Genomic DNA, 24,676 nt, shown 5'->3' with positions numbered 1-24,676 from the left:
TAAATGTCATGCTAAGGAATATGTGAACAACAAGAGGCTGCCATAGATCACTCAATTCTATCTGAACTTCGGATGTTAACTTTAGAATCAACGAGAAGGATGGACTGAAGCTGTGGTACAGGGAGCCCCGGTCTCAGGAGTCGGACAGCCCCAAGCCACCCTCATATGTCCCTTACCTGTACTGCACAGGAAAGTAGAGAAGAAAGGAGAGAAGAAAGGAGAAAGTAACTAACTTGAAGGGATTTTTTTCCTGTTTTTCTTTATTACTTTATGCATCAGGCATAATTTATGTATGGTAAAATTCATCCTTTAGATGTACAGTCTATAGGTTTTGACAAACTTAAACAGTCTTGTAACCACCATCACAATCAAGACAGAGGACATTCCCATCATCACTAAAAGTTCCCTTTACACTCCTATGTAGTCGATCTCTTCACCTCAACTTAGCCCCTAGTAACCACTGTTCTGATTTCTGTCACTACACCTTTGCCTTTTCAGAATATTACATAGAATCATGTAGTATGTAGCCTTTGTGTATACTTCCTTTCACTTAACATGATGTTTTTAGATTCATTCATGTTGTTGTATATGTAAGTGTTTTGTTCGTTTATGTTGAGTAGTATTTCATTGTATGAATATATCTCAAATTTTTAAAAAATGCATTCGCCAGCTGATGGACATCTGGGTTGTTTCCAGCTTGGGATGATTATATATGAAGCTGTTATAAACATGCACACACAGGACTTTAATGTGGACCTCTGTTTTCATTTCTCTAGGAGTGGGATATCTAAGAGTGGGATTTCTGACTATAAAGTAAGAGTATGTATCTTCATAAGAAACTGCCAAACTGTTTTCCACAGAAGCAGTGTCATCTTTTATTCCTACCAGCAATGAATGAATGTCCTCATTGCTCCACATCCTTGTCAGCACTTAGTATAGTCAGTTGATTTAAAAAAAAAAAAAAGTTCTAATAGATGTATAGTACTATCATTTTGCTTTGCCTTGCATTTTCCTGATGACTAATGATGAACATCTTATTTGCCATCCATATATCTTCTTCAGTCAAATGTCTGTTTAAATCTTGTGCCCATTTTTTTGAGTTGTTTATTTTCTTATCATAGCAGTTGGGGAGTTCTTTATGTATTCTAGATGCAAATCCTTTAGCAGTATGTGTTTTGCAAATATTTTCTACAGGACTATGACTTGTCTTTTCATTTTCCTTACAGTTTGTTTTGAAGAGCAGATATTCTTAATTTCTATAAAGTCAAATTTATCATTTTTTGCTTTTATGATTTGGTTTTTTGCTTCTAATCTATCTTTCCCTAATCCAAGGTCACAAATTTCTTCTGAAAGTTTAAAGCTTTACATTTTAAATTTATGTCCATTATCCAATTTGAGTTAATTTTTATATATGGTGTGAGGAATGGTAAAAGGTTCATTTTTTTACTTGCAAATATCCAATTGACTAGTAGGATTTTTATTACAATAAAATAATCTAAAGTATGCTAAATACCTGGTGCTAATTACCTAGTCAACCCTTAGGCAATATTAATCCTTTTTATCTCCAGGTAATTATTCCCAACCATTTCCTTGACTCTTCTGAGCAAGACTAGGGAGATTACTCTATCTGCCATCTGGAGTAAATCTGTACATTCCCACCAGAGACTTCCTGATGGGAGGTTCCATCTAATATTTATTTATTTATTTATTTTCAAAAAAGGGTAGGGAAAAAAAAGGGGGTAGGAGATGGTAGTACTTAATTCCTTCATTATGAAGATTAGGTCCTAAAAGATCAAATTAATATGCTTGCTGAACCCTCTTCATGGATACCCAAAAAAGTAAGAATTCCTGAGCTGTTCAGTTTTACTATTCAAAATATAAAGATGGCTGCACACGATCCATGTCTACAGAAATGACTCTTTTCAATTCAAGAATTTGTGAAGACCTTTTGAATTTATTTAGAGGCTGACCATTTTTCCAAGTCTATCCACTCACAATGTGGCTATCACATAGTCTCTCCCACCAAGCAAAATTTCTGGGGCTGCAGCTTTAAAGTCTGATCCTTAATGGGAAAGAGCCATCTCACTTCTAAGAATTCATAAAGTGTTCATAGAAGGACACAATGCTCTTTCTAGGAAATACTACATTGTGTTTTCTCTAATTTGGGCACTCCTCACTGATGACATAGCCAAGGAAAATCATAGAAGGCAATGGCTTATAAAAATTAGTCACAGTATACAGAGGGAAGGTCAATGCTTTTGATGCCAAATTCTTCTGTTGTCCACAGACGTGAACTGGGGCTCCTCCACACAGGCTCTTTCCTACGTCAGTGCATTAGACAACGCCCTGGAATTAACTACCGTGGAAGACCATGTGAAAAATTTCAGGTGAAGTTGGCTTCTCAGGCATCCTGGTGTCACTCCACATTAGAAGTGGCTTTCCTTTAGGGGAGACAGATGCACTCAAGTAGTGATATGCTTTATGGGTACATTCTAAGACTAGAGAGTCATACAAACCTGCCTCATTTTCCCAACAACATCTCTGTGAATGAGTGTTCTTCTCTTCCACTCTGAGCTATGCCCACTCCCAGCTATAAACCGTCATAATGTTGGGTGTCACCTTCCATGCACAGAGATAGAGAGGTGATCTCAGGGTGTGATTTCAGAGAGATGCCCCCAAACATCTTAATCCTTGGTGCTGTCTCCATTCAACTTAAGGTTCTGTGGCTTACTGAATCTCTTAGGAAAAGTAACATTTTAAACTCTTCATTAGTTATATCTTATTTTGAATGGAACCCCAAAAAACAAGCTTTGCAAGGAGGATGAAGGAAAGCAGCATGAAGATACCAGCTGGAGAGTGACAGGTTGTTTGGGGATTTAGGACAGGGTAGTGCCTGGAGAGAAAAAGACAGGGGGAACCCAGGACTACCTTTTTCTTACTTCACATTTTTGCCATCACTAATGAACTAAGAATACAAAGATGGCAAGATGAACAGGTAGGATGATTCAAGAATTCTGATGAGAAACCCAAAAAATATTTAGGGGAGAGATTGTCCCAGTTTGCCAAACCCTCCATTCCTGCCATTTCCACTGGGGTTGTTCTGGCTCATAGGCTTCTGGCAATGGCCAGTTCTTACATATTCTTTTCTCCATTTCCAGGCCACAGTGCATTGTCTTAACAGGGGGACCTATGATAAGACCTGCTCTCTTGGACATTACTCATGCCTTTACCAAGAACAGTGGCCTTTGCATCTGCTGTGAAGTCTTTGTGGTAAGAGACACTTCATCCCAGGAAGGTGCTTCCCTCCCTGCTCACCTTGTGTTGTTTTAGGCAAGCCAGGTGGGTACAGGCAGTGATAGGAAAATGGCAAGGCAGTTTGGACAAGAGCCCTTTTCCTTGATTCATAGAGCAAGGACTGGCAAGGGCTGTGATCCTGAATTTAAACAAGTGGAGAAAAAGTGTTTCAGATTTCATAGGAGACCAACTAAAAGTGATAAATATTTCCAAATGATGGCCTTTGAGACAAGAAAAAGAGAAGTGGCTCAGAAATAAAATGAAGACATTTGAGGTGGTAACTGTCCACAGAAATATAAAAGGATGGAATGAGCCAGAGAGTGCTATTATATAGATTAACTGATGAGGAGAAAACCAGACATAATATCCTGAAATGACAGCACATAGAATTTAGATTAAATATTTGGATAAAATTGATGACACCACAGATATCTAAGGAATTAAACCAAGTTTCCCATGCCTTGGATAAACATTCAGAGATGAATGAGTTCCTTTTGTTCAGGAAGTATGCGGTAGACTAACGGTAACTTACTGGTGGTTTTCCCAGGAGGCATTCAAAGTAGATGCTAAAAATTTAACCATAATTATTGACCAATCACCGATCTCTAAAGTGAGGAGAAAGCATTAAAATTATAAGAAAATAGTAAGCCTAGGTCCTCCAAACCAGTCTATCTCTGCTGTGTTCCCATAACAATCTCACTCTCTCTATCTCTGTCTCTGTCTGTCTCATACGCATGCACACGCCACTCAAAATCCTTAGCTACTTCAATGAATTATTTTTAGTACATACCTGTTCCTCGAAGCATTTTCCTACAATTTTTCTTGTTTGACCTATATTACAGCCTAGTGAGGCAGAAAGGAAAAAGAATCTCTGTTTTCATTTTACTGGATGGAAAAGTAAGATTTAAGAAAATGAAATTCTTGCATAGGGTCACGTGACAAGAAAGTGACAGAACCGGGGTGTCAGTTCAGGCCACCCAACTCTGCTCTGTGTTACCTCATGAGAAGAAAATCTTAGCAGGCTTGTGTCCCTGGGAGTGCCGATAGAATTGGATGCCACTACCTAAACTTCCAACACCTGCCAGGGAGTAGGGCTGACAGGAAGCCATGTCATTCTGGGGCCAGTCAGCTGTGCCATGATGTGGGGACAAATTTACCACACATCGTCCTGACCAGCACTTAAGCATCTTTTTATACTTGTCAATACTCTAAATGCTATATGAGGCAATTGGTCATATTCTCCTTCCTCTCGATGCTTATATGCTAGTAACTGAGACAATATAACTTAACACAATTATCCGGAAGGGAGTGGAAGGAACCCTACTTACTACATAAGATTGACAGGATAAGTAATGACCAACTGTGACTCCAGAGGATTTTTAAAAATCTTCTCTCATATTATCAACTTTGGTGCCCTGGATTACTGAATTTCATTTTGGCCAATATAATACAGGGCTGGTTTTGATGGAATAAGCAGTTTGGGGTGTTTTTCTTCTCTAGCAATTTAGAGAAAACTTAGTTTAGCAGGCAATAAAATATCTTTAGGACAGGAGAAATGAACCAAGAGTATGAAGAGTCATATATTGGCAAGGGAGAAAAGGTCTTTTCATAGAGACAGGAGATACTGTTTTTAATTAACCCTTTGCTGCTTTCACTCTAATAAAAGAGTGTGATTGTGCGATATCATGTGAAGTAGGCCCCTTTGTGCCTCCGATAGCCCTGTTGTTCAACATGTATATTGGACCATGTTATATGTCACTGTGCTGGTCTCTTTGAGTAAGGCCCACGAGTCATGCTCCCAGGTTCTGAGCTTCTCCTGGGACAGAAAATAGTTACTGCATCAGTTAATGACTTTCCAGGTAGTTACTGTCTGTGAGCCCCTGAGGCTGCAGATGCTGTCAGCATCTTTCAACTCTAGGCTCAGTCATCAATCATCTTTGCAAAGAAACAGATGGAAGGGGGCTTGGGGAAAGTCAGCTGCATACCCTTAGAAAACTTTTTCCAAAAGCACAGTTGTTGGTAGTTGGGCCAACCTTATTGGAAGGTTAAATAGGAGTGATGATCTTGAGAGGTGACAATGCAGCTCTTAACTCTGGGTAGCTGGCTTCTGAGAAACAAGGTCAGTTCTGAATCACTATTTGCCACCTATTGGCTGAACCACTGTTTGCCACCTGTTAGAGTCCCTTAGGTACAGAATTTAATCTTTCTGGGCCTCAGTTTTCTCTCTTTCTTTATAAAATGGGAATCCTAATAATAATAGCATGTTGTAGAGCTGTTGTGAGAATTCTATCAGGTGAGTTTTCCAGGGCTCGGCGCAGCACCTGTCAAATAGTAAATGCTCAACCAATTGTACTTGTTACTGTTGGAACTGCTATTTTCATCACCATTATTTTTGGCATACCATAGTTGCCATTTTCACTCCAAAAATATATCCCTTTCAACAAAAACCAGAAACATGCTTTCTTAGGGAAACCAGATCCTGGCACGGATTTTGCACTTTTTTAGGTATCCAACATGATCACAACAGAACAGTGAGCTACATATTCCCTCTGACTAATCATAGGACGGCAGGCTCTGTGCTTTGTCCCTCTCGCGGTTATTTCAGTGCTAACTTGAAATGCGGTTACACTACAAGGAAGGAGCAAGACCCAGAGCTCACTAGAACTTCATTGCTAGTGGGTAGATGGAAAGCATGTGGCTACAGCTGCCATTTTCCACAGCAAAGGCTTTTTTTAAAATTTTATTTTATTATGTTATGTTAGTAACCATTCATTACATCATAGTTTTTGATGTAGTCTTCCATGATTCATGGTTTGCGTATAACACCCAGTGCTCCATGCAGAACGTGCCCTCTTTAATACCCATCACCAGGCTAACCCATCCTCCCACCTCCCTCCCCTCTAAAACCCTCAGTTTGTTTCTCAGTCCATAGTCTCTCATGGTTCGTCTCCCCCTCCGATTTCCCCCACTTCATTTTTCCCTTCCTACTATCTTCTTTTTTTAGCAAAGGCATTTTTAAAAGGCATTTTTAAAAGATTAGACATCATGGCCCTCAGAGCTGCTGAAATTGAAATGGATAGAGTTATTCTTTTTGCTGGACGCCAAGCCCCCACTGTGTCCTTCCAACTCTCCAACTAACTCTTACACTCACCCATCAGAACCTCTTCCTCCTTCTTGCTTCTTTCCTACCCAGCCTGAACATTTCAGAAGTACCCTTCATCATTCAAATATGGGCATCTTTTTTTAAGGAATCCAGTAGGTAGCTTACAATATTGTCTGCTCTTCTCCTTTGAATTACCACGTGAAAATCATCAACATACTTATATCCCAAGAGGCTTTATATTGAACAAAAGTAATTTTCTTCTTCTGTGCTTCATTCCTATCATCGCAGAAAGATCAGAGGGAGTAAGTAGGACTCCGCATTTCTAGTATCTTCTCATATTGCCAAGCATAGTTCAGTGTGGGGGTTCAGCAACAGGCAAGTATTAAGTAAGGGGTTGCAAACTCCACTGATTCTACCCTGTGTACCATGACCTAAAAACACACTGTTTTTCTTTGTCAGTCAGTTTCCTCGCTTATTTATAGGAGTTAGGAAGACAATAAAACCAGTCATTGCAATAACTTAGTTTGGGCTCATGGAGACTTTTTTCTCCGAGTACACTATGTTTGGTTCTAAAAATTGTAAGGTGCCAGCTCACATTTCTCTTCCCCATGTGGGAAGGCGTCCTGCGGGCGTCAACAGAACCTCACTCATATACTTCTCAGGTTTTTGTTTTGTTTTGTTTTGTTGTTGTTGTTGTTTTATTTGAGAGAGAGACACAGTAAGAGAGGGAACACAAGCAGAGGGAGTGGGAGAGGGAGAAGCAGGCTTCCCATCGAGCAGGGAGCCCACTGCGGGGCTCGATCCCAGGACTCTGGGATCATGACCTGAGCCGAAGGCAGACGCCTAACGACTGAGCCACCCAGATGCCCCTATACTTCTCAGTTTTAGTTTAAAGGCAGGGTATTTTTCATTAAAACAAATCAAAGACAAATATACCTTAAAGATGGAAACTTGATCCAATTGACCTGGGCTTTAGAATGCAAATCAGATAAAGCCTTTATTGTCCCCCAAATGCAACATTTACCTCTTTTCTAAATGTTGTTTGTCTTAAAATTGCAAAAGGCTTTCAAGTGTGCAGTGGCATCTTTTATTAAGTACATTTTGTTTTCCTGTTGGCTAAAAAAATAGTTTTTTTTAGATTGCTTCTATTTTTTTATTTTGAAACATTAAGAAGAATATTAGGTCAAATCATGAAATTTACATTTTTGTGGGTCAAAACTGTGGAACACTGGCAATTTCATATGACTAAACTATATAAAATTAAATGACACCCATATTCTACTTATTGTAATTAATGACTTAACATTTTTGTCACAGATGTTCCTACTCACTTTTAAAATGGAATAAACCATCATCGCTCAAGTCCCTGTTATAACCACTTTGCTCATGGCTCTCTCCCTCTCCAAAGGCAATGTTATCTGAGGTTTATTGCTATTCTTCTACTCATTTCACCTACGTGTACCAAGATGTAGATCTATTTTGATTAATGCTTCCTACTCTTTCACACCCTTTAAACCTTGATTGTCCTGTTCTTCCCTCTCACGGTAAGGGAGATGACAGATAGTTTTTGACCAGCTTCCTCATGTAGATCCCCTTTTAACAAAATTTCACCCTTACTGTGTCCCTTTCTCTTTTTTCTTAAAATTTATAAAATATTATAAAATATCTATATTTATAAAATATCTTAATAAAACCTAAAGCTCTATTTGAATTCAAAGATGCTCTTCAGAAAACTCAGGGAACGCAACCAATTCCTGGACTGTTTAAGCACAGACAAACCAGGGGAAACTAAAATTCTCATTTTTTTTCTTCTATCTTCAACCTCTTCTTAATCTCAATGTTCACAACCACCAAGGTGACACATTATTATAGATGCATCTATTCTTCTTTAGCCATCGAGTCTCTGTCACGATGTGCATAAGATAGTGACATGGCCCAGCACAGGAAAAATGAAATGACCCATGAATGGGCACTAGGCACAGGGTGAGATGAAATATGGACCAAATCAGAAAGGAAAAATTCTCTTTCCCACCATTCCAACCAGAGTGACAATGAAAGCGAAGACAGAGCAGTAAGACTCTCAGTGTCTTGAAAAATGAAAGCTGGGAAGAACATTGCTTTTGGCCCAAATTTCTCTACTTGATCCTAATGATACTGGAATTCTTTTCATAATATTCATTTATTTGAAGTAGCATCACATCAACTACTTCTCCAGACTAAATAATTAGAATTTCTTTACCCTTTTCTCAATCAATGTCAAAGTTATAATATATACAAGATTTTTAGAGCTTCTTTGTTTAAATCATGAATTAATTTATGCATTCATATTTTGGATCCTCATTGAGCTAAATATTTCAATTGAGTGGTAAAATCCGTTTTGGTGACTATGGTATTATTTGAATGTTGAATAATTATATTCCAGTATGTCTTCCCTCTTTGTTAGTTTGTTTTTCCCTACTACATTTGTATTGCAGCCTTGCCTCACATTAATAAGTGTGCTACGAAAATATAATCGCTTTTGGCAAAGAGAGATTCTGCCTGAAATATTTTTATGACTTCTCAATATGGCAAATTTAGGCATTAAAGTAAATCTTTCTGTCACAATTAATGCTTAATCTGGATTTTTGTAGCAATAACAGACCTACATTAGACTGTATTTATTTAAGTAAATGCCACTTTCCCCAGGGGTTCATAGTCATTGTGGTACAACTCAATACACTGATGGCCCAATACCTTTTCTAGCTGTTGGTTATCTTTCTGTCTCAGGGTTACCATTGAACTTCCCTGGATAAAATATTTCTTCTTTCTTTGCAGTTGACAGAGTCTAGAATGCCCAAGGAGAACTGATGGTCCAAAATGCATTGACATTCTAGAACCCTGAGAAAAATTTGATCCATAATGACATATGTTTCTTTAGGTTAGGTCTTCTGGTTTAATAACTACTGTCCCCTATAACTTGACCTACCCCATCTTCATTGAAGGCTCTTGTTTTTTAACTAACATAAGTCATCCAAACTGTTTTTGAAAAGTCTTTTGAAAAGTTGGCAAGTTCTAGAAAATATGCTGGTAAAAACAAGCACGTAGAATATTAAGATGGAAGTGACCACAGAGATCATCTAGTATTATGGAATAGCAATATAATATGTGTCCCATATGTAATTTAAAATTTTCTAGTAGCCATTGGAAAAAGTAAAAGGAGATAAGAATAGTTAATTTTAATAGATTTTATTTAATGTTATGCATCCTAAATGTTATTATTTCAATATGCACACTATAAAAATAATAATGAGATATCTTACATTCCTTTTTTTTCCCATCCTAAGGCTGCAAAATCCAGTGTTTATTTTCCCTTTCCAGTACATCTCATGTGGACCAGACACATTTCAAATGCTCAACAGCAAATGGATAAGGCCTATCATACTGGACAGTGATGAACTAGACAATTCCCTTATTTTTGTAGCTGTAGAACCCACACCAAGAAAGGACACATGGCACTGGGGCATCAGCCAGTCAGTGTGAGAGCCAGATTTACACCCAGTGCTCTGGCTTCCAGTTCAGCACTCTGTCATAGAGCAAACACGGTGGTGAAAATAGGTCTGGGGCCTCAAAGAGATGGTAAGCACTCACTTAAGATAATAAAAATCATCCAACTTTGGATGAGTACCTACTATCTTCCAGACATCAGACTAGGCACTTTATCAATGCTATTCAAAACAACCTTGCAGGATAGAGAATTTATCCCTGTTTTCAGAAAAATCTATCCGAGCTCAGAAATAATCAGTCACTTCCGAATGGCCAAGCTTAGATTTGAAACCAGTTCTGCAGACCACAAAGCCTGGCATCTTTCTCATACATCTCAAGCCCTTTCTCTCCCATCTAAGACCCTCTAAGACTGTGACTCTAAGCATGGCCCGAGGACTAGCAGCATCCATGCCACCTGGGGGTTTGTTAGAAATGCAGAATCTTAAGCCTCATTCCAGACCTACACACTGCATTTCATCAAGATCCCAGGTGGCTTGTATGAAATCTCAGACAATTCAACAACATACCTAATCTCTCCATGAGTTGAAAGAATTTTCCTAGGAAAATAGTAGATTTGTACCTTATCAGCCATATTACAGATCATGAGAAACACTTTTTGGGTTTGATTTGAAAATTGCGAAGAAAAGAGCTAGCTTGGACCTTTAGGGAAGAAGGAAAAGAATCAAAAGTTTAGTTAAAATGAGTTTCCAGAACTCAAGTCTTAAAATTATAAGCCGTTTCATCTACCACCATAACACCTGCCTCCTCTCTCTTAAGCTCTCCTATTCTTCCTATGCCGTAGGTGTGTGAACCTCTGTTCCCACCAAATTCCTTGAGTGAGAGGGAAATCTTAATTTATTTGGATAGGAGTAAGTCAACATTACACAGGGAAAAGTGATGCAAGGGTGTTTTTACCACACACCACACACAAAAAGCAATGAATTGGCCTAATAGAATTGTCAAGATGTGGTAGTTCATGGCAGGACTTACAACCCACCATGTTCTGGCTCCCAAGAGCTTGGTCCATTTCTTCAAATTGGGCTCTAGCTGAGATTTCTGTAGTATTCCTAAACATGCCTCTTGCTGTTGAGTCAAAGGCTGGTTGTGTATTCATCCTGAATTTCTTCAGTCACATTTTCAGTGTTTTCTTCCTGTGCTATGATGCCCTTGGCTCTTTCTTCCTTTGGCATGAGGCAGTTAATGGAGCAGGTGTTAATGCACCTGGACATTCTGGGCGGCAAGGGAATGACGGGAGCAACATAGGCTCACTCCAAGAGGTTGCATCTGCGTGAACCCTGTCTAGTGAGGTGTTTTCCCCTTTCTCATTTCTTAACTCGTTGGGGGCATTGCTGGCTATTTTTGTCCTTTAGAAAACAAGAGCAGCGCGATGGGTAAAAGCAGGGCTTCTGACCAATATTTCATCATGTCATCCAGGGACCTCGCAAGCTGTGTGTTAAAGAGATGAACAGTGGCATGGCAAAAAAGCAAGCCTGGCTTATAAAGAACAAAATCAAGGCTTTTTACGCTGCAGTGGCGGCAGATTGTTTCAGAGATGGTGTCCGAAGTCTCCTTCAGGTAAGGCTGGCGCTGAAGGGATGAGTATGGAGGCAAAAGACAATTAGCACCCTCCTGTTGATGAGCTCCCCTAGTGAACGGCTCCAGTTAGGCAGCACAGCCTCGGAGACCAATGCGGATGGTTAAGGAATTCATTTCGAATTCCTGAGGAGAGGCAAATCTAAAACAAAAGCAGAGAGGGTCTATTACAATGAACTATGGGTGATAGGCTGGAAATGGAAAATGAGGTTGCCTTTGGCCACCAGCATACATTCTGTCCCCACACTTATTGAAATGCAAATCTGTTCTGATGGTTGACGACATTCAGGATCCTATTAAAACTTCAAACTATTTTTGCATCTCATACTGCATATAGCAATACTCAAGTCAGGCATTCTGCTCCTTTTTTCTTCTGCAAATGGCGTGAGGGCAAGCTGCTAGATTCGACTAAATAAAGGCATGGGGATCTGGGCGTAAGATCTCCCTATCCCCCTAAATTATTTCCAGAATGTTGAATAAAATGTAATAATCTCTGTGGCTCCATGCTAAAACCTGCAGTTCTTTTCTTCCTTATTCTTTCCTTTTTCCTCCCCTTCCATAATAAGTACATAGAATCTTTCTGATCATAACTTAGAATGGTGAAGTATCCTTAAAACAATCCAAGGAGACCCTCAGAAACTGTAGGGCTTGGCTTTCTAATCATTTTGGCTTTAATGTGGTTGGAAAGCCCTGATTCTACATATAACCAAGTTATGTATTCACTTTCAGAGTTACCATTTCCAGGAGTGTCAAAATTCAGGACGGCGTCCAGTAACTCTGATGCTTATGCAGGCTGGAAAGAAAAAATTGATTAAACTGTAGTATTTTGGGGATTAAGAGTACTTGGTGCATTCCTGTCTCTAATATTCCTGAAGAATTCTTGCAAAGTAGCTGCACACGCAGAGAAACCATTTCTGAAAGACCTATTACCCCCAATGAGTATCTTTTCATCTGTTATGAATTTGTTAGGCCATGTAAATAGATGCCATTTTAAGAGGCTGACTTTTTTTGTAGCAAGTTCCTTTTCAATAGCTCTTCGGTGAAATATGTTGAGAAAGTTACACATTTCAGGTAAAATTATCACAAAAGATTGGTAAATAAAATTTTCAGTGAGGAATGGGTGGACTAACATGGAATAAGCAGGGAGATAAAAGACAGGTCTGGAAAACAATTGTTATATGAATCTGGAAGAAAATGTAAAAATAATTTAACAATGCAGAAAGCTTGTTCACTTGAATTTGCTCAAAGAAACGTGGAGTACAGAGGGACCAGGACAAAAGGGCAGGACAGGGCAGTATTAAAGGGAAACACGGGGGTCATTACATCATTTTGGATAAAGCCTCCTTTGCATCTAAGAATTAATGGTACGAATGACCACATCCCCAAACTATAGTCACAAAAAAGTTGAGCTCCATCCTGCCAAGCACCAAATGAGAACTCAAGGAGTTGTCCTGCTACCTGTACAATTCTAGGAGAAACACAACAAATGTGGGGGCCGGAGCCCTCCCATTGATACCCATCTCCTCCTGCTTGCTACTGCCCCCTTCAACATGTCCCACTCTGATCACTGGTTTCACTCTTCCTGTGACCCAGAGTGTCCTTCTTTCACTCCCACTGCTCTCCTTTCTATGCTTGTCAACCTCTCACCAACCCGTAAGATCTGGAACAGATGTCACCTCCCCCCTGAAGCCAGCCATGAATCCACAGCTGGAACTCAAGGTTTCTTCCTTTAGGCTTCCATATGAGTTCCTACTGCATGTGCACTTGAATTATAATTATCTCTGTATATCTTGCCTCCTTCACATTATTCTAAGCTCTTTAGGGCCAAAGAATATGCCTCACTGCTCTTCCACAGCACCTACCATAACACTTTGCAATTAATAGGTGCTCAATGATATTGCTGAGTGAAGTTTAATTAACTGGAAGCCATATCCCGCCATCTAATGGGGGAGAGTGAAACCTGAAGTGGAAGATGACTATTCACGATACTGTCCTGCAAGAGGATTAGGTCCTAGAGACATAGCTCACTTACTCTTCATGAAATAAAACAAGGCGAAGTTTCAGTGATCCTTGCATCTAAGCATTTTCCAAACATGGATTTTATTGTTAATGACATTATGGATAAAACAGGTGGAAATGAGCTTTGAACCACTAAGTTACAGCATGCACGCCAACGGTTAAGCCGACCCTCACTTGATTTTAAATTATTGAACCATTTTAATGAGTGTGTCAGAAGAAATGCAAATGACTGCTAATTTAGAAAAGCTACATTTCTGTCATCTAAAATCCATTTATGGCTGAGATGATTTAGAACTAATCTTTCTATTTTATGCTTGGGTACGGGCATGAAGGACATGCACTAAAATGTAATCTCATCTTCAGAAATCTTCAGGACATTACTCCAGTGCTCTTGTGGACATTATTTTTCATTTGCAGTGGTAGTTTCCTGGTATGGAAAGGATTGCCCATGTGTTTATCTCCTCTGTTTAGGCCTCGGGCTTAGGAAGAATGAAACCAAACACTCTGGTGATTGGATTTAAAAAAAACTGGAGGAAAGCTCCCTTGACAGAGATTGAGAACTATGTGGGAATCATACAGTAAGTGATGGCTTTTGGGACGTGTTCTTGTTTACAAAGTACTAACCAGGGCAGTACATAACAGGTTGTTGTACCAGATTAAATTGCCTGAGAAGAAGACATTCCCCTGGTACCCTGAATTCTCTACCAAAGTGAAAAATCACTGCTGCTAGTAGAACTGCATGGGATCGTAGTGTCTGAGGAGGCAGGGTGGAGGGAACTGGATGTCAAAGAAAAAGGTAAATAGTAGGGGTTACAATCTTGAAACCTATTCACAAGATGAAGAGCAAAGGACAGCTAGGTGAGGAAGGAAATGCTCTTTCAGAACACCGGGGAACTTGGGTTGGCTGGTGTGCCCAGTTCAGTCACTGTCTTCTCCTGAGCCTTGGATCAGGAGTTTATTACCCCAGAGCCTCGGCTCCCCCTTTGCTGCCATGAGGCTGTCATGTATCAGTGCCTCTGTGTTGGTTTAAGAACAAAAAGTGAGGGGCGCCTGGGTGGCTCAGTCGTTAAGTGTCTGCCTTCGGCTCAGATCATGAGTCCAGGGTCCTGGGATCGAGCCCCGCATCGGGCTCCCTGCTCCGCGGGAAACCTGCTTCTCCCTCTCCCGCTCCCCCTGCTTGTGTTCCCTCTCTCGCTGTGTCTCTCTCTGTCAAATAAATAAATAAAAATCTTTAAAAAAACAAAAAGAAAAACAAAAAGTGAGTTTTAAATGGAACGTGACATCTCATATCTAAATATTGGGGAAGTCTTGGGACAAGGGCAATAATGATAGTCCCAAAAAGACTAGCAGGTCACAGGCTCGTGTCCTCGACATGAATTATCCTGTTTAATTCTCCCAAAAAGCCTTTGTAGTACTAATACTTTTCCCGTTTTATAAGTAGAGATACAGACGTTAAAAATTAAGTAACCTGCCGAGGATGACAGTGTTGTGACAAAGCCGGAATTGCCCCCCAGGACAATCGAATTGAGAGTTTAGACTCATGACCACAATGCTCTGCTGCCCCCAAAAGTACATGTAAAGCCCAAGTATTATCTGGCTTGTTTCCTTCTTCTGAATAAGAGAAAACAAATTCTTCCCATATAGAAAGTCTCAAAGTGTCTTCAGTCACCATTCTCGAAAACTGAGCCTTTCTCCCAGGCTTAAAAATATTTAACCAGATTTGTCTCACCGGGGGGCAAGGTTAGCTATGCTAACAGCCATCTTTTGTCAACAGCTCTGAAAATGGAAGAGTTCCCGTCTGGAGTCTGGCTTTGCTCTGATTCCATACCTCAGGGCAGAGACTGTGCCCCACGAAATCTGGCTGCACTTTAAAAATCTGTAATACACAGGAAAGAAAGCCTTACCCCTTCAAAACAAGCATATACATACACAGTGCTTCTTGTACCAGGCTGGGTTGCTGGCCCCTGCTAGAGTGAGCATCATATTTATCATTATCTGGGGGAGACTTGGGGAACATTACAAAAGCATTCTAGTATTAGTTTATTGAAAAGAAGTATAAGAAGATCATTTTCATCTTCTGAAATTTATATGCATTACTGACCAAACAGAAATTCACTTGATAATCTTCCTAACATAGAGAACCTGTGTATTAAATGCATTCTCCCAAATTGTGTTTCCCAAAGGTATGAAGCCTGGATGCCACCTGCTGCCATGTGGCCCCTGCTGGTGCCCTGAGTTCAGTAGGTTAAGGCCAAAGCAGGTGCTCAGGGTCAGAATTTTACCAAGCTCAGCAACCAGCATTTTGATATATTTAGAATCACAGTCCGTTGCTCACCATTCTTGGAAACAGATCAGATCCGCTCTCCATAATCCAGATTCTTCAGTAAAATTTCATCTTTACCCCGGGGTGGGGGGTGGGGGGAGGCAGGGAATAAAGGGGTGGAGAGGAAAGAAATTTCATCTTCATCTTTGGAAGAAAAGGGTTGGAGCAAACAGGAAGACATATGTAAACCTTCAGTCATTAAGCATCCATTAGTTGATACAAAATTATCTGGGGTCATCTTCCAACCTCCTCACCATCCCAAACATTCTAGGAATTCAAAGGGACCAAAATAATCAAACCCAGTAATATTAGGCCAAGGAGACTTCTGGTTTTTATACCAAATTAATAATTGGTCTTCTCGGTAGTAAAGTTCAATGTTAAGGTGGCTCAAATTTGTACTAGTATAAAACTCAGCTCAGCTTGTGATGACTTTACTACCATAGCAGTGAGGTCAACACAGAAGGAAGACAATCATATATCCACATTGTATTATATTTTCTCTTTCTGTTTTTTTTTTTTTTTATGACTTAAAGCAGTTAACAGAAGGATATTATTACAATAGTATATTTTATCATTTTTCTTTGAATAAAAGATTTTAAATGTTTAGAATATGCTTACATATGGTTTGACTTTAATTAGAATATGTATTGATTTTCATTGGCTGTTGTAAAAAAAAAATTACCTCTAACTTAGTGGTTTAAAACTCTACAAATTTCATAGCCTACAGACGTGTGGGCTAAAAATCTGACCCTAATTCACTGGGCTAAAATCAAGGTGTGGGCTAGGCTCTATCCTCTTTTGGAAGCTCTAGGAGAGAATCCCTAGCCTTGCCTTTTCTAAGTTCTAGAGGCAGCCCACTGCTCATGGCCCACTTCCTCCGTCTTCAAAGCTCTTGAAGGGTCAAATCCTTCTCATTATTACTCTGACCTCCTCTCCTGCTTCCCAAATGCTCTTTAAGGAGCCTGGTGATGACACTGGGCCCTGACAGATAACCTAAGTTAATCTCCTCATCTCAAGGCCCCTAACTTAATCATATCTGCAAAGTTCCTTTTACCATGTAAGGTGACATATTCACAGGTTCCAGGAATGAGAATGTGGAGGTCTTTGGGGGGGTTGAAATTATTCTGCCTAACACAAGATCCAAATATTTTTTGTGGAACACATTGTCTACTTTTTATGATGAAGGACAATTAGAAACAAGATTTCTCGGGAATTTATTTTCTAGCAACTTTTGCTAGAATGGGTCTATGTTGCTTGGTGACGATCACTTATGGTTTGAATGTTGAATGGATGTTCATATTACACTGAATTTGTTTATATCATTATTTGAAAATTCAGGTTCACTTTGGCTATTAGAAACTTGTGTGACAATCACAAACTGCATTATTTCTGGTAGAGGGTCACGTTCAGTGGGAAGGGTACTAGGCTTTAGATCCATTCGAGACTGAACAAAGGAACCTCCAAGGAGAAAATTTTAAATAAATTCAAAGTACTAATTGGTTTGCCCCATATTTAGGAGCAGAGAAAAAAAAATTCTACAAGAACAGACATAAAAGAAAGAGAGCCTTTCTTTTCCTTCTAGAGAATCTAATTCTGTTGGGTTGAGTGTAGAGAAGGCAACAGCCAACTTTAATGGCACAGGATTGCCATGAAAAAGCATTGCTTCAAATGGTCTGCCCAGAGTCAATGGTGAAAGTTCTTTGGAGGAACCAGAGATATTTTTAATCAGGAACTTGATGTCAGAAATGCTGTAGGATTCTTTCTCAATAAGTAGGGATTTGGCTCATAATTTCAAAGAGTCTTTGTAGCCTGGAAACTCTCTGTTCTAAATATGTGCTTACATTAGAAAAGAAACAATTATTTTAAAAGTATGTGACAAGCTCTTAATCAAAATTCTAGGTGACAGTATTATTTGAAAAAATTGGTTCCAGAGTAAATGACTTAGTTACCTTTATCCAGAATACATTTTTAAAAAGAAGAAAAGGAGAAAAACAAACCAACAGAAGCAGCATCGCTCTTGGCTATATTCTAAAGTGAATTTTCATAGTTTAGTTACATTAAAATCTTAGCATTGAGAATCTTAGGATCTCTTATTATTAGTACAAATCCTCAGGATTAAAGGAGTCTTTTAAATCACTAACTACTTTGCTTCCACTTTCAGTGATGCGTTTGACTTTGAGATTGGTGTGGTCATAGTCAGAATCAACCAAGGGTTTGACATCTCTCAGGTTCTTCAAGTGCAAGGTATGTACTTTCTTTATTCAACCAACAAATATTTATTGAGCACCTACTCCATGCCCTGGCCTTTTTCTAGGTGCTGGGGATAGAGCAGTGTACAACACAGACAAAACCCCCAGTGATGGAGCTTACTTATTCTTGTGCTGACCTGAAGTGTGTCCACTTTCCCAGTGCTTTCCCCATTACTAACACAAAAGGCCTTTGTCCTGCTAAACAGAAATATAGAATAACCCAGGGCAGTCATAAATTATTCTTCTTATCACCAAACTACAAAGCCAGCATCATTGAAAATAAATACCTTTGGTAAAATAACTGCCAAATTAATTTCTGCAAGATGTTCGAGAAAATGAAGATTAATTCTTCCCTTGAAAAACCATGTATTTTGTTTTTTAAGAGTCTATGATCTGGTTTGCAACTAACATGGAAATTAGTCTGAATGTATCATGCTGTGAATCACTAATCTAAGTCCAAGGCAGAAACACTAATTCAGATTAGTGATTCTGCTTTTCCCTATAGAGGATTTAGTACACTTGTTTAATCTTAAGAGTTTAAACATACGCTCTTCTGTATGAAATAAAGGACACATCTAAAGAGTCATTGAACCATTAGGACAGCGCACTCATTCGTGACTTATTTCTTTAGATGAACTTCAAAATAGAATCCACTGATGACTGACACTAAAACAAAGGGCTATTTTTTTTAGGTGTCTCTTGTGCACCAGGTATGGTGTAAATGACAGTGCTGGGTAAACCAAGGCTAATAAAAGTCTATATCCTCAAGAGACTCACAGCCTAGAAATGGGAATGGGTATATCATTCATGTGCCAATAAGCATATCAATAGAGTATTATGGGAAAGAGAGAAGGGCATCTGACTCCAAGAAGTCTTTCTGGAGGAAATTACCCTAGAGATGATTAGAGTTAAGTAGGCAATGTTGGGCAAGAGAGAAATGAGAGAGTTTGGGGAACAACATTCCTGGCAAAGAGGAGAGCATCAGCAAAGGAATGAATACATGAGATTATGGAAGAATGGGTTATATGGGCTACCCAGAGTAGATTCATGTTACTGAAGTAGAAAGTATGAACAGACAATAGTGAAATTTGAGGCTGCTGATATAAGATCCTAATTTTAAAAGCCTCATTTGCTGCATTAAAAAGTGTGGGCATATTCTGCGGACAATGAGGAACCATTGAAGAGTTTTAAGTGAGGGGACATGGACTCAAAGGGGACTAGAATGGAAACAGGGAGACAAATCAAAAATCAAAAACATTTTTATGATAATCAAAGGCAGAGAAGGCGACAGCCTGAACTAGAGCCAGGGATGGAGAGGAAAGGACAGGAGTACTTTGGAGGCACAGAGAGCAAATGTGGGGGTTGGTTGGATGTGTGGGATATGGGAAAGGGAGGAATGAAAAAGACCCCTTAGCTGACTACATGAATGGTGGTGCTGCCTGTGGAAATGGGAAACACAGAGGAAGAATAGGTTTAAATAATCTCTTATGGGAAATTCTACCAGAAATATCCAATAGGCAGTTAGACAGTCCTGGTCTTAAAGAAGTGTGAGCTGGAGATGCAGATTTAGGAGATGTTATGCACCAAACTATTTTCTATGAATTCTATGGTGAAGTCCTAACCTCAGAATGTGACTGTATTTGGAGACAAGTTCTTTTAAGAGGTAAGTCAGATAAAATAAGATCACTAGGGTGGGCCTTAATCCAATATGGCTGGTGTCGTTATGAAAAGAGATTAAGACACAGACAAGCACAGAGGAAAGGGAAAAGACAACCATCTACAATCCAAGGAATGAGGCTTCAGAATGAAACCACCCTGCCAACACCTTGATCTTGGACTTCTAGTCTCCAGAACTGTGAGAGAATAAATGTCTGTTGTTTAAGCACCCAGTCTTTGGTATGTGTTATGGCAAGCCGAGTGGACTGATACAGAAGACATCATAGATCAGGTAAAAATTGAAACAAGGACACTGGAAAAAATAATCCAAAGAGTGCATCTAGTCAAGAGCCCTAAGACACAGGGTAAGAGCCCCAAAGAAGGAACAGAAAGGAGTGTTCAGAGAGGTAAAGGAACCAGGAATCTGTGGTGTCATGGAAGCCATGCGAGCATGGTGCTCAAATAAGAATCATCATTATTGTCAAATACAGCAGGAAATACCAGTAAGATTGTGAATGAAATGCAATTGACAAGGCAATTGATAATTGATAATCTTAGTGAGACGAGTATCTGTAGACAGTGCTGACAGGATCCAGATTGCAGTGGGCTGAACACAAAATATGAGATGATGAAGCAGAGAATATGGGTGTGACCCACCACTTTGAGAAGTTTGGATGCAGTGGGGAGGAATGAGATTGAGGAGATTTACCATAGGAAGACCCATCAACCTTAGAATGGAAGAGAGGGGGATGTTTTCAGACTGAGGAAATGGGCCCAAGAGAATACGGGCAATTGAAGGTGGAGGTAAAAAAAAAAAAAAAAAAGGATGACCCATGGAGTAAGATTCTGGAGGAACAGGATGAATCAAGAGAAGGGCGTGGATTGGGGCGCCTGGGTGGCTCAGTTGGTTAAGCGACTGCCTTCGGCTCAGGTCATGATCCTGGAGTCCCGGGATCGAGTCCCACATCGGGCTCCCTGCTCAGCAGGGAGTCTGCTTCTCCCTCTGACCCTCCCCCTCTCATGCTCTCTCTCTCTCTCATTCTCTCTCTCAAATAAATAAATAAAATCTTAAAAAAAAAAAAGAGAAGGGCGTGGATGAAAGCAGGGGCTTGAAACAGGAAAAAAAAAAGCTTCATCTTCTAATATTAGAGCAAAAGAGATAAGGATTAATTATGAGGTATGCAGATTTGAAAGAGTGGAGTGGTAGATTGAGGAAGATTGTGCACAGTGCTCTCAGTTCTCTTTGAAGATGGAGCAGTCTTGCTAGTTGTCCAGTTTTTGTCTAGCAGCATTTGGTCTCCAGGTAGAGGAGGCTCAGGATTTTGCTGGATCTGTTCAGCAGAAAGGAAAAGCCTGCAAGAGATCCAAGAGGGCTGGTGCCTGATGGTCCAGATTCTATTTGGCCATGTAGGATTGTCTCCATCATAGCAGAAGGCGGTGTGAGAGGATGAGGTGAACTTCCTGATGCAGCCATGCTGGTGTGTTGTAAGGGAGGAGAAAGAAGACGAAATTGGAGATCAAGCGTTTATATAGGCTAGAGGACCACTGTCTGATATGAATACTCTATGATTATGTAGGAAGAGCTTTAAAAAATAAAAGTGAGAGTCTATCCTGTGCAAAATTGTAGCAAAGAGGATAGTCTGGTGCCTTCAGGCTTCTTTTTTTATGCCCCTATTCTCTTTTATGGACATTTTACATCTCCAGATGGATATACTAATTCCCATTCAGTGTTCATGATTAATTTATAGTTCTTTCTAGTAGAACTTAATACATTAGCAGCAACAACAGCTAACATTTTTTTAAAGTAGGCTCCATGCCCAACATGGAGTTGAACTCACAATGCCAGGATCAAGAGTCGCATGCTCTGTGCCCAACCAGGTGCCCTTAACCATTTTTGAGCATTTATTATGCGCCCTGTATATGCTTCATGTTCACATATAACACTTGTCATCCCAACTACCCTATGGAGAAAGCACTATCTTTGTCCCCGTTTTACAGCTAATAAATTGAGGTTTACCCAAGATTCACAAGGCTAGCAATTGGTAGAAGTACGATTCAAACCTATGTCTGTTTGAAACTGCTATTCTATCCTTTAAGAAGGAGACCTAGAGAGAACAATGACTAAGATAAGGAGAGCCAAAGTGAAATCTGAGATATGGGAATGGAACAATTCCTCAGGGGGGGGGGGGGTGCCTGTCTATGATAAGTTAGACATGATGTTAAGGACAATTACAAAAATCTAATATTAAGAGATCTGTTCGTTGCTAACTTTCTACATTTTGCTTTAACTTTGTTGCCTTTTGTGCTATAATGTTTTCCCATCTAAAAAATGAGAATACAAAATACAGTTTGTATTTAGATTACACGTTTGCTTTGTACGTTATGTTGATCTCTTCAAGCCAAAAGATGTGATGTAGCTGGAAAATATTGCTCCCACCTTTACTGCTCCATCCGCCAAAATGGCACCGTCAGTTTAGTCCTGTAAGGCGATACAGCAAGCAAATTTTGTAGTATTTCTGAAAGAATCCTGGCCGTGAACTGCATCCCCTTTTAATTTCCCAAGGGATGTATCCAATTTATATCAACTTTGATGTTTGAAATCTTTCTGCTTCTTAGTCAAGAAAGGAAAAATACAGTTGGATGTTAATAAAATAATTATCAGTTCCAATTATCTAGGGTAAATAAAAAACAGGGTTATACAAATACATAAAGAACATGCAGAAAAACAACAGCATAATGATAGAAATTAACTTTATGCCACATTTCCATGCATTGTTTTGAAGTTTATGTAATCTATGACACCACCCCCATATTAGATTTTGAATTGGAAGAAATAAGCTTGTGTTTCATTATATTATACTGTAATATAGGGCTTAATAAGAGCCTGATAAATCTTAAGTATTGCATTACACTATGTTAATGATTATCATCATAGTTTTTCCAACACAGGCACGACAGTGTCATCACAGATTATAATTTAAAGGAAATATTAGCAATTCAGAGTGCCTATATACTGTAGTTAATAAAGCAGTGAATAGAAATCAGTTTTATAGGTAATTTACCAGCTAATGACAGTTATTTCTATACTGTGTCACAGGCTTATGTGAGGAGAATAACTTTTGTATATAAATAAGATCAATGCTCATAACATTCTAACTTGTATACCGCAGCAACTCTTCCAATACCGATGGCTGATAGTTCTCTTAATAAATCAATTTATTGACTGACAACACCAAAAATGTGATATTTCATATTGTTGGCCTCCCAGAGGTATTTAGCAAGTTTGCCAACTACAACAAAGAGTCCAAATTGTACTGGTAGGAAAAAGTGATGAAACGTGATCTGCAATATATTGCGGTCAAGTGTTCGGTGTAAGTACTACAAGATTTATGACCATCTCAGAGCACAGGGATTCTGCTGTGTCTGATGGAGTGGCTTAGCAAAATAAAGACAGATGGCAGCGTAGTAAATAATTACTTGATTGGAAGACGACCACTGCAGGATGGTTTCCTGCCTTCAATTCGGCGAGACTTCACCTGGGGTAAGTCACGTTGATTCATGTAAGCATTTACAGCTTTGAGCTGATTGACTCAGGAAAGAATCATAATTTAATAATTAATAAAGAGAAAGGTTGCTGTGAAGTGGGAGGGGACACGATTCCTCGGTGGGTTTCCTGCTCCCTGTTCTGCTGTCAGATAATTGACTGCTCTCCATCCTTGAGCTTCAAAGTAAATCATAATGTGTAGACTCCTGCCTATTTCTAAAAACATCTTAAAAAAAAAAAAAAAGACTGAGAATAGAACATATGAGGCAATCCTGACAAGTAAGTTGAATTTCAAACTATAGTCACTCCAGTTGGTTACCATACAATCAATTTATAAAACATTGGAGAATGGGTAACTATTCTTCAAGTGGTTTTGGCATTAGTATGAAGATGGGGCTCAGGGTTCTTACTATGAGAACTGTTTGGGGTTATGTCTGAAAAATTGGTTAGAAACCCACTCAACTGAGAGAACAGAGAGCCTAAGCTTTTTCTCCATCATTAGAACCTCAGGGATTCCCTTACTCTTGGAATGAGAGACCGGCAGGCTTTGATTCTCTCTCTCTCTCTCCCTCTCTCTCTCTCTCTCTCCCCTCTCACTGTCTCTTGCTAGCATTGTGGTTTTGTAAATCATGATAGACTATAGAATTATCTACTATGGAAGCTTCAAATTCCTACCTGATGTTCAGGTGGCAGGTCTTTCCAGGGAAAGGATTCCTTTCCCTGCCTCTCATCATTCTTCTGCTCAGTTCTGCCTGTCACATTCCATCCTGGTTTGTCACATCCTATCCTGGTTTGTACCATCAGCCTCTATTAGGTCCCCTTTTTATAACTCTGTATACAGCATTAACCCTGCTTCTTTTCAACACTGTGTTTTGTACCCTCTGCACACAGTACTTTACACATGCTCAGCCCTGACAACTATCCTTTTGTTTTCCTTCCTTTATAGAGATACTTTTAAATGTATTGAACTGTGTTGAATAGCACTGACTTGTTCTTTTATTCCAACAGACTATTCTTGAGTGTTTGTCCTGGTGGTAGGCATGAGTAGGGAGGCGTGGGCACAACTAAGAATGTGAGAACTCTAAGCGTAGGCTTTGAAATCGGTCAGACCTGGGTTCAAATTCCAGCTCGATGCTTTTTGGCCGAGTAGCCTTAGTCAAATTACTCATCTTTTCTGTTTCACTTTTCACATTTTCAGGTAGAAATAATTATAGCATTTAGCTCACAGATTTACTATCTTGGATTAAAGGATACTACAGCTGCAAAAATATTTGGCATTGTACATGGCACAAAAGAAACTCTCAGTAAATGGGGGCGATGAAATATGGCATAAGCTACCCTCTAGGAATTTGCAGTCCAGAGGAATTAAAATA

At 39.5% G+C, this 24,676-nt stretch overlaps 1 protein-coding gene across 3 annotated transcripts in view; it reads left to right on the top strand.

The window, feature by feature from the left end:
* The window catches only part of SLC12A1 (solute carrier family 12 member 1), an 86,211-nt gene that overhangs the window by 40,000 nt on the left and 21,535 nt on the right, over positions 1 to 24,676 (top strand). For all 3 annotated transcript variants that reach the window (XM_045901898.1, XM_045901896.1, XM_045901899.1), the window contains exons 15-19: positions 2,288 to 2,387; positions 3,159 to 3,270; positions 11,354 to 11,494; positions 14,003 to 14,109; positions 18,016 to 18,098. In XM_045901898.1, the coding sequence (XP_045757854.1) occupies positions 2,288 to 2,387; positions 3,159 to 3,270; positions 11,354 to 11,494; positions 14,003 to 14,109; positions 18,016 to 18,098 (543 nt within the window). The remainder of the gene's footprint in view (positions 1 to 2,287; positions 2,388 to 3,158; positions 3,271 to 11,353; positions 11,495 to 14,002; positions 14,110 to 18,015; positions 18,099 to 24,676) is intronic.

This window comes from Mirounga angustirostris, unplaced genomic scaffold (genome assembly GCF_029215605.1).
Source record: "Mirounga angustirostris isolate CCGP_5_RB_7025 unplaced genomic scaffold, mMirAng1.0.hap1 SCAF_9, whole genome shotgun sequence".
NCBI classification, from domain to species: Eukaryota; Metazoa; Chordata; class Mammalia; order Carnivora; family Phocidae; genus Mirounga; species Mirounga angustirostris.
The sequence above is the reverse complement of the archived record's forward strand: the minus strand, read 5'-3'. Positions and strand labels throughout refer to the sequence as shown.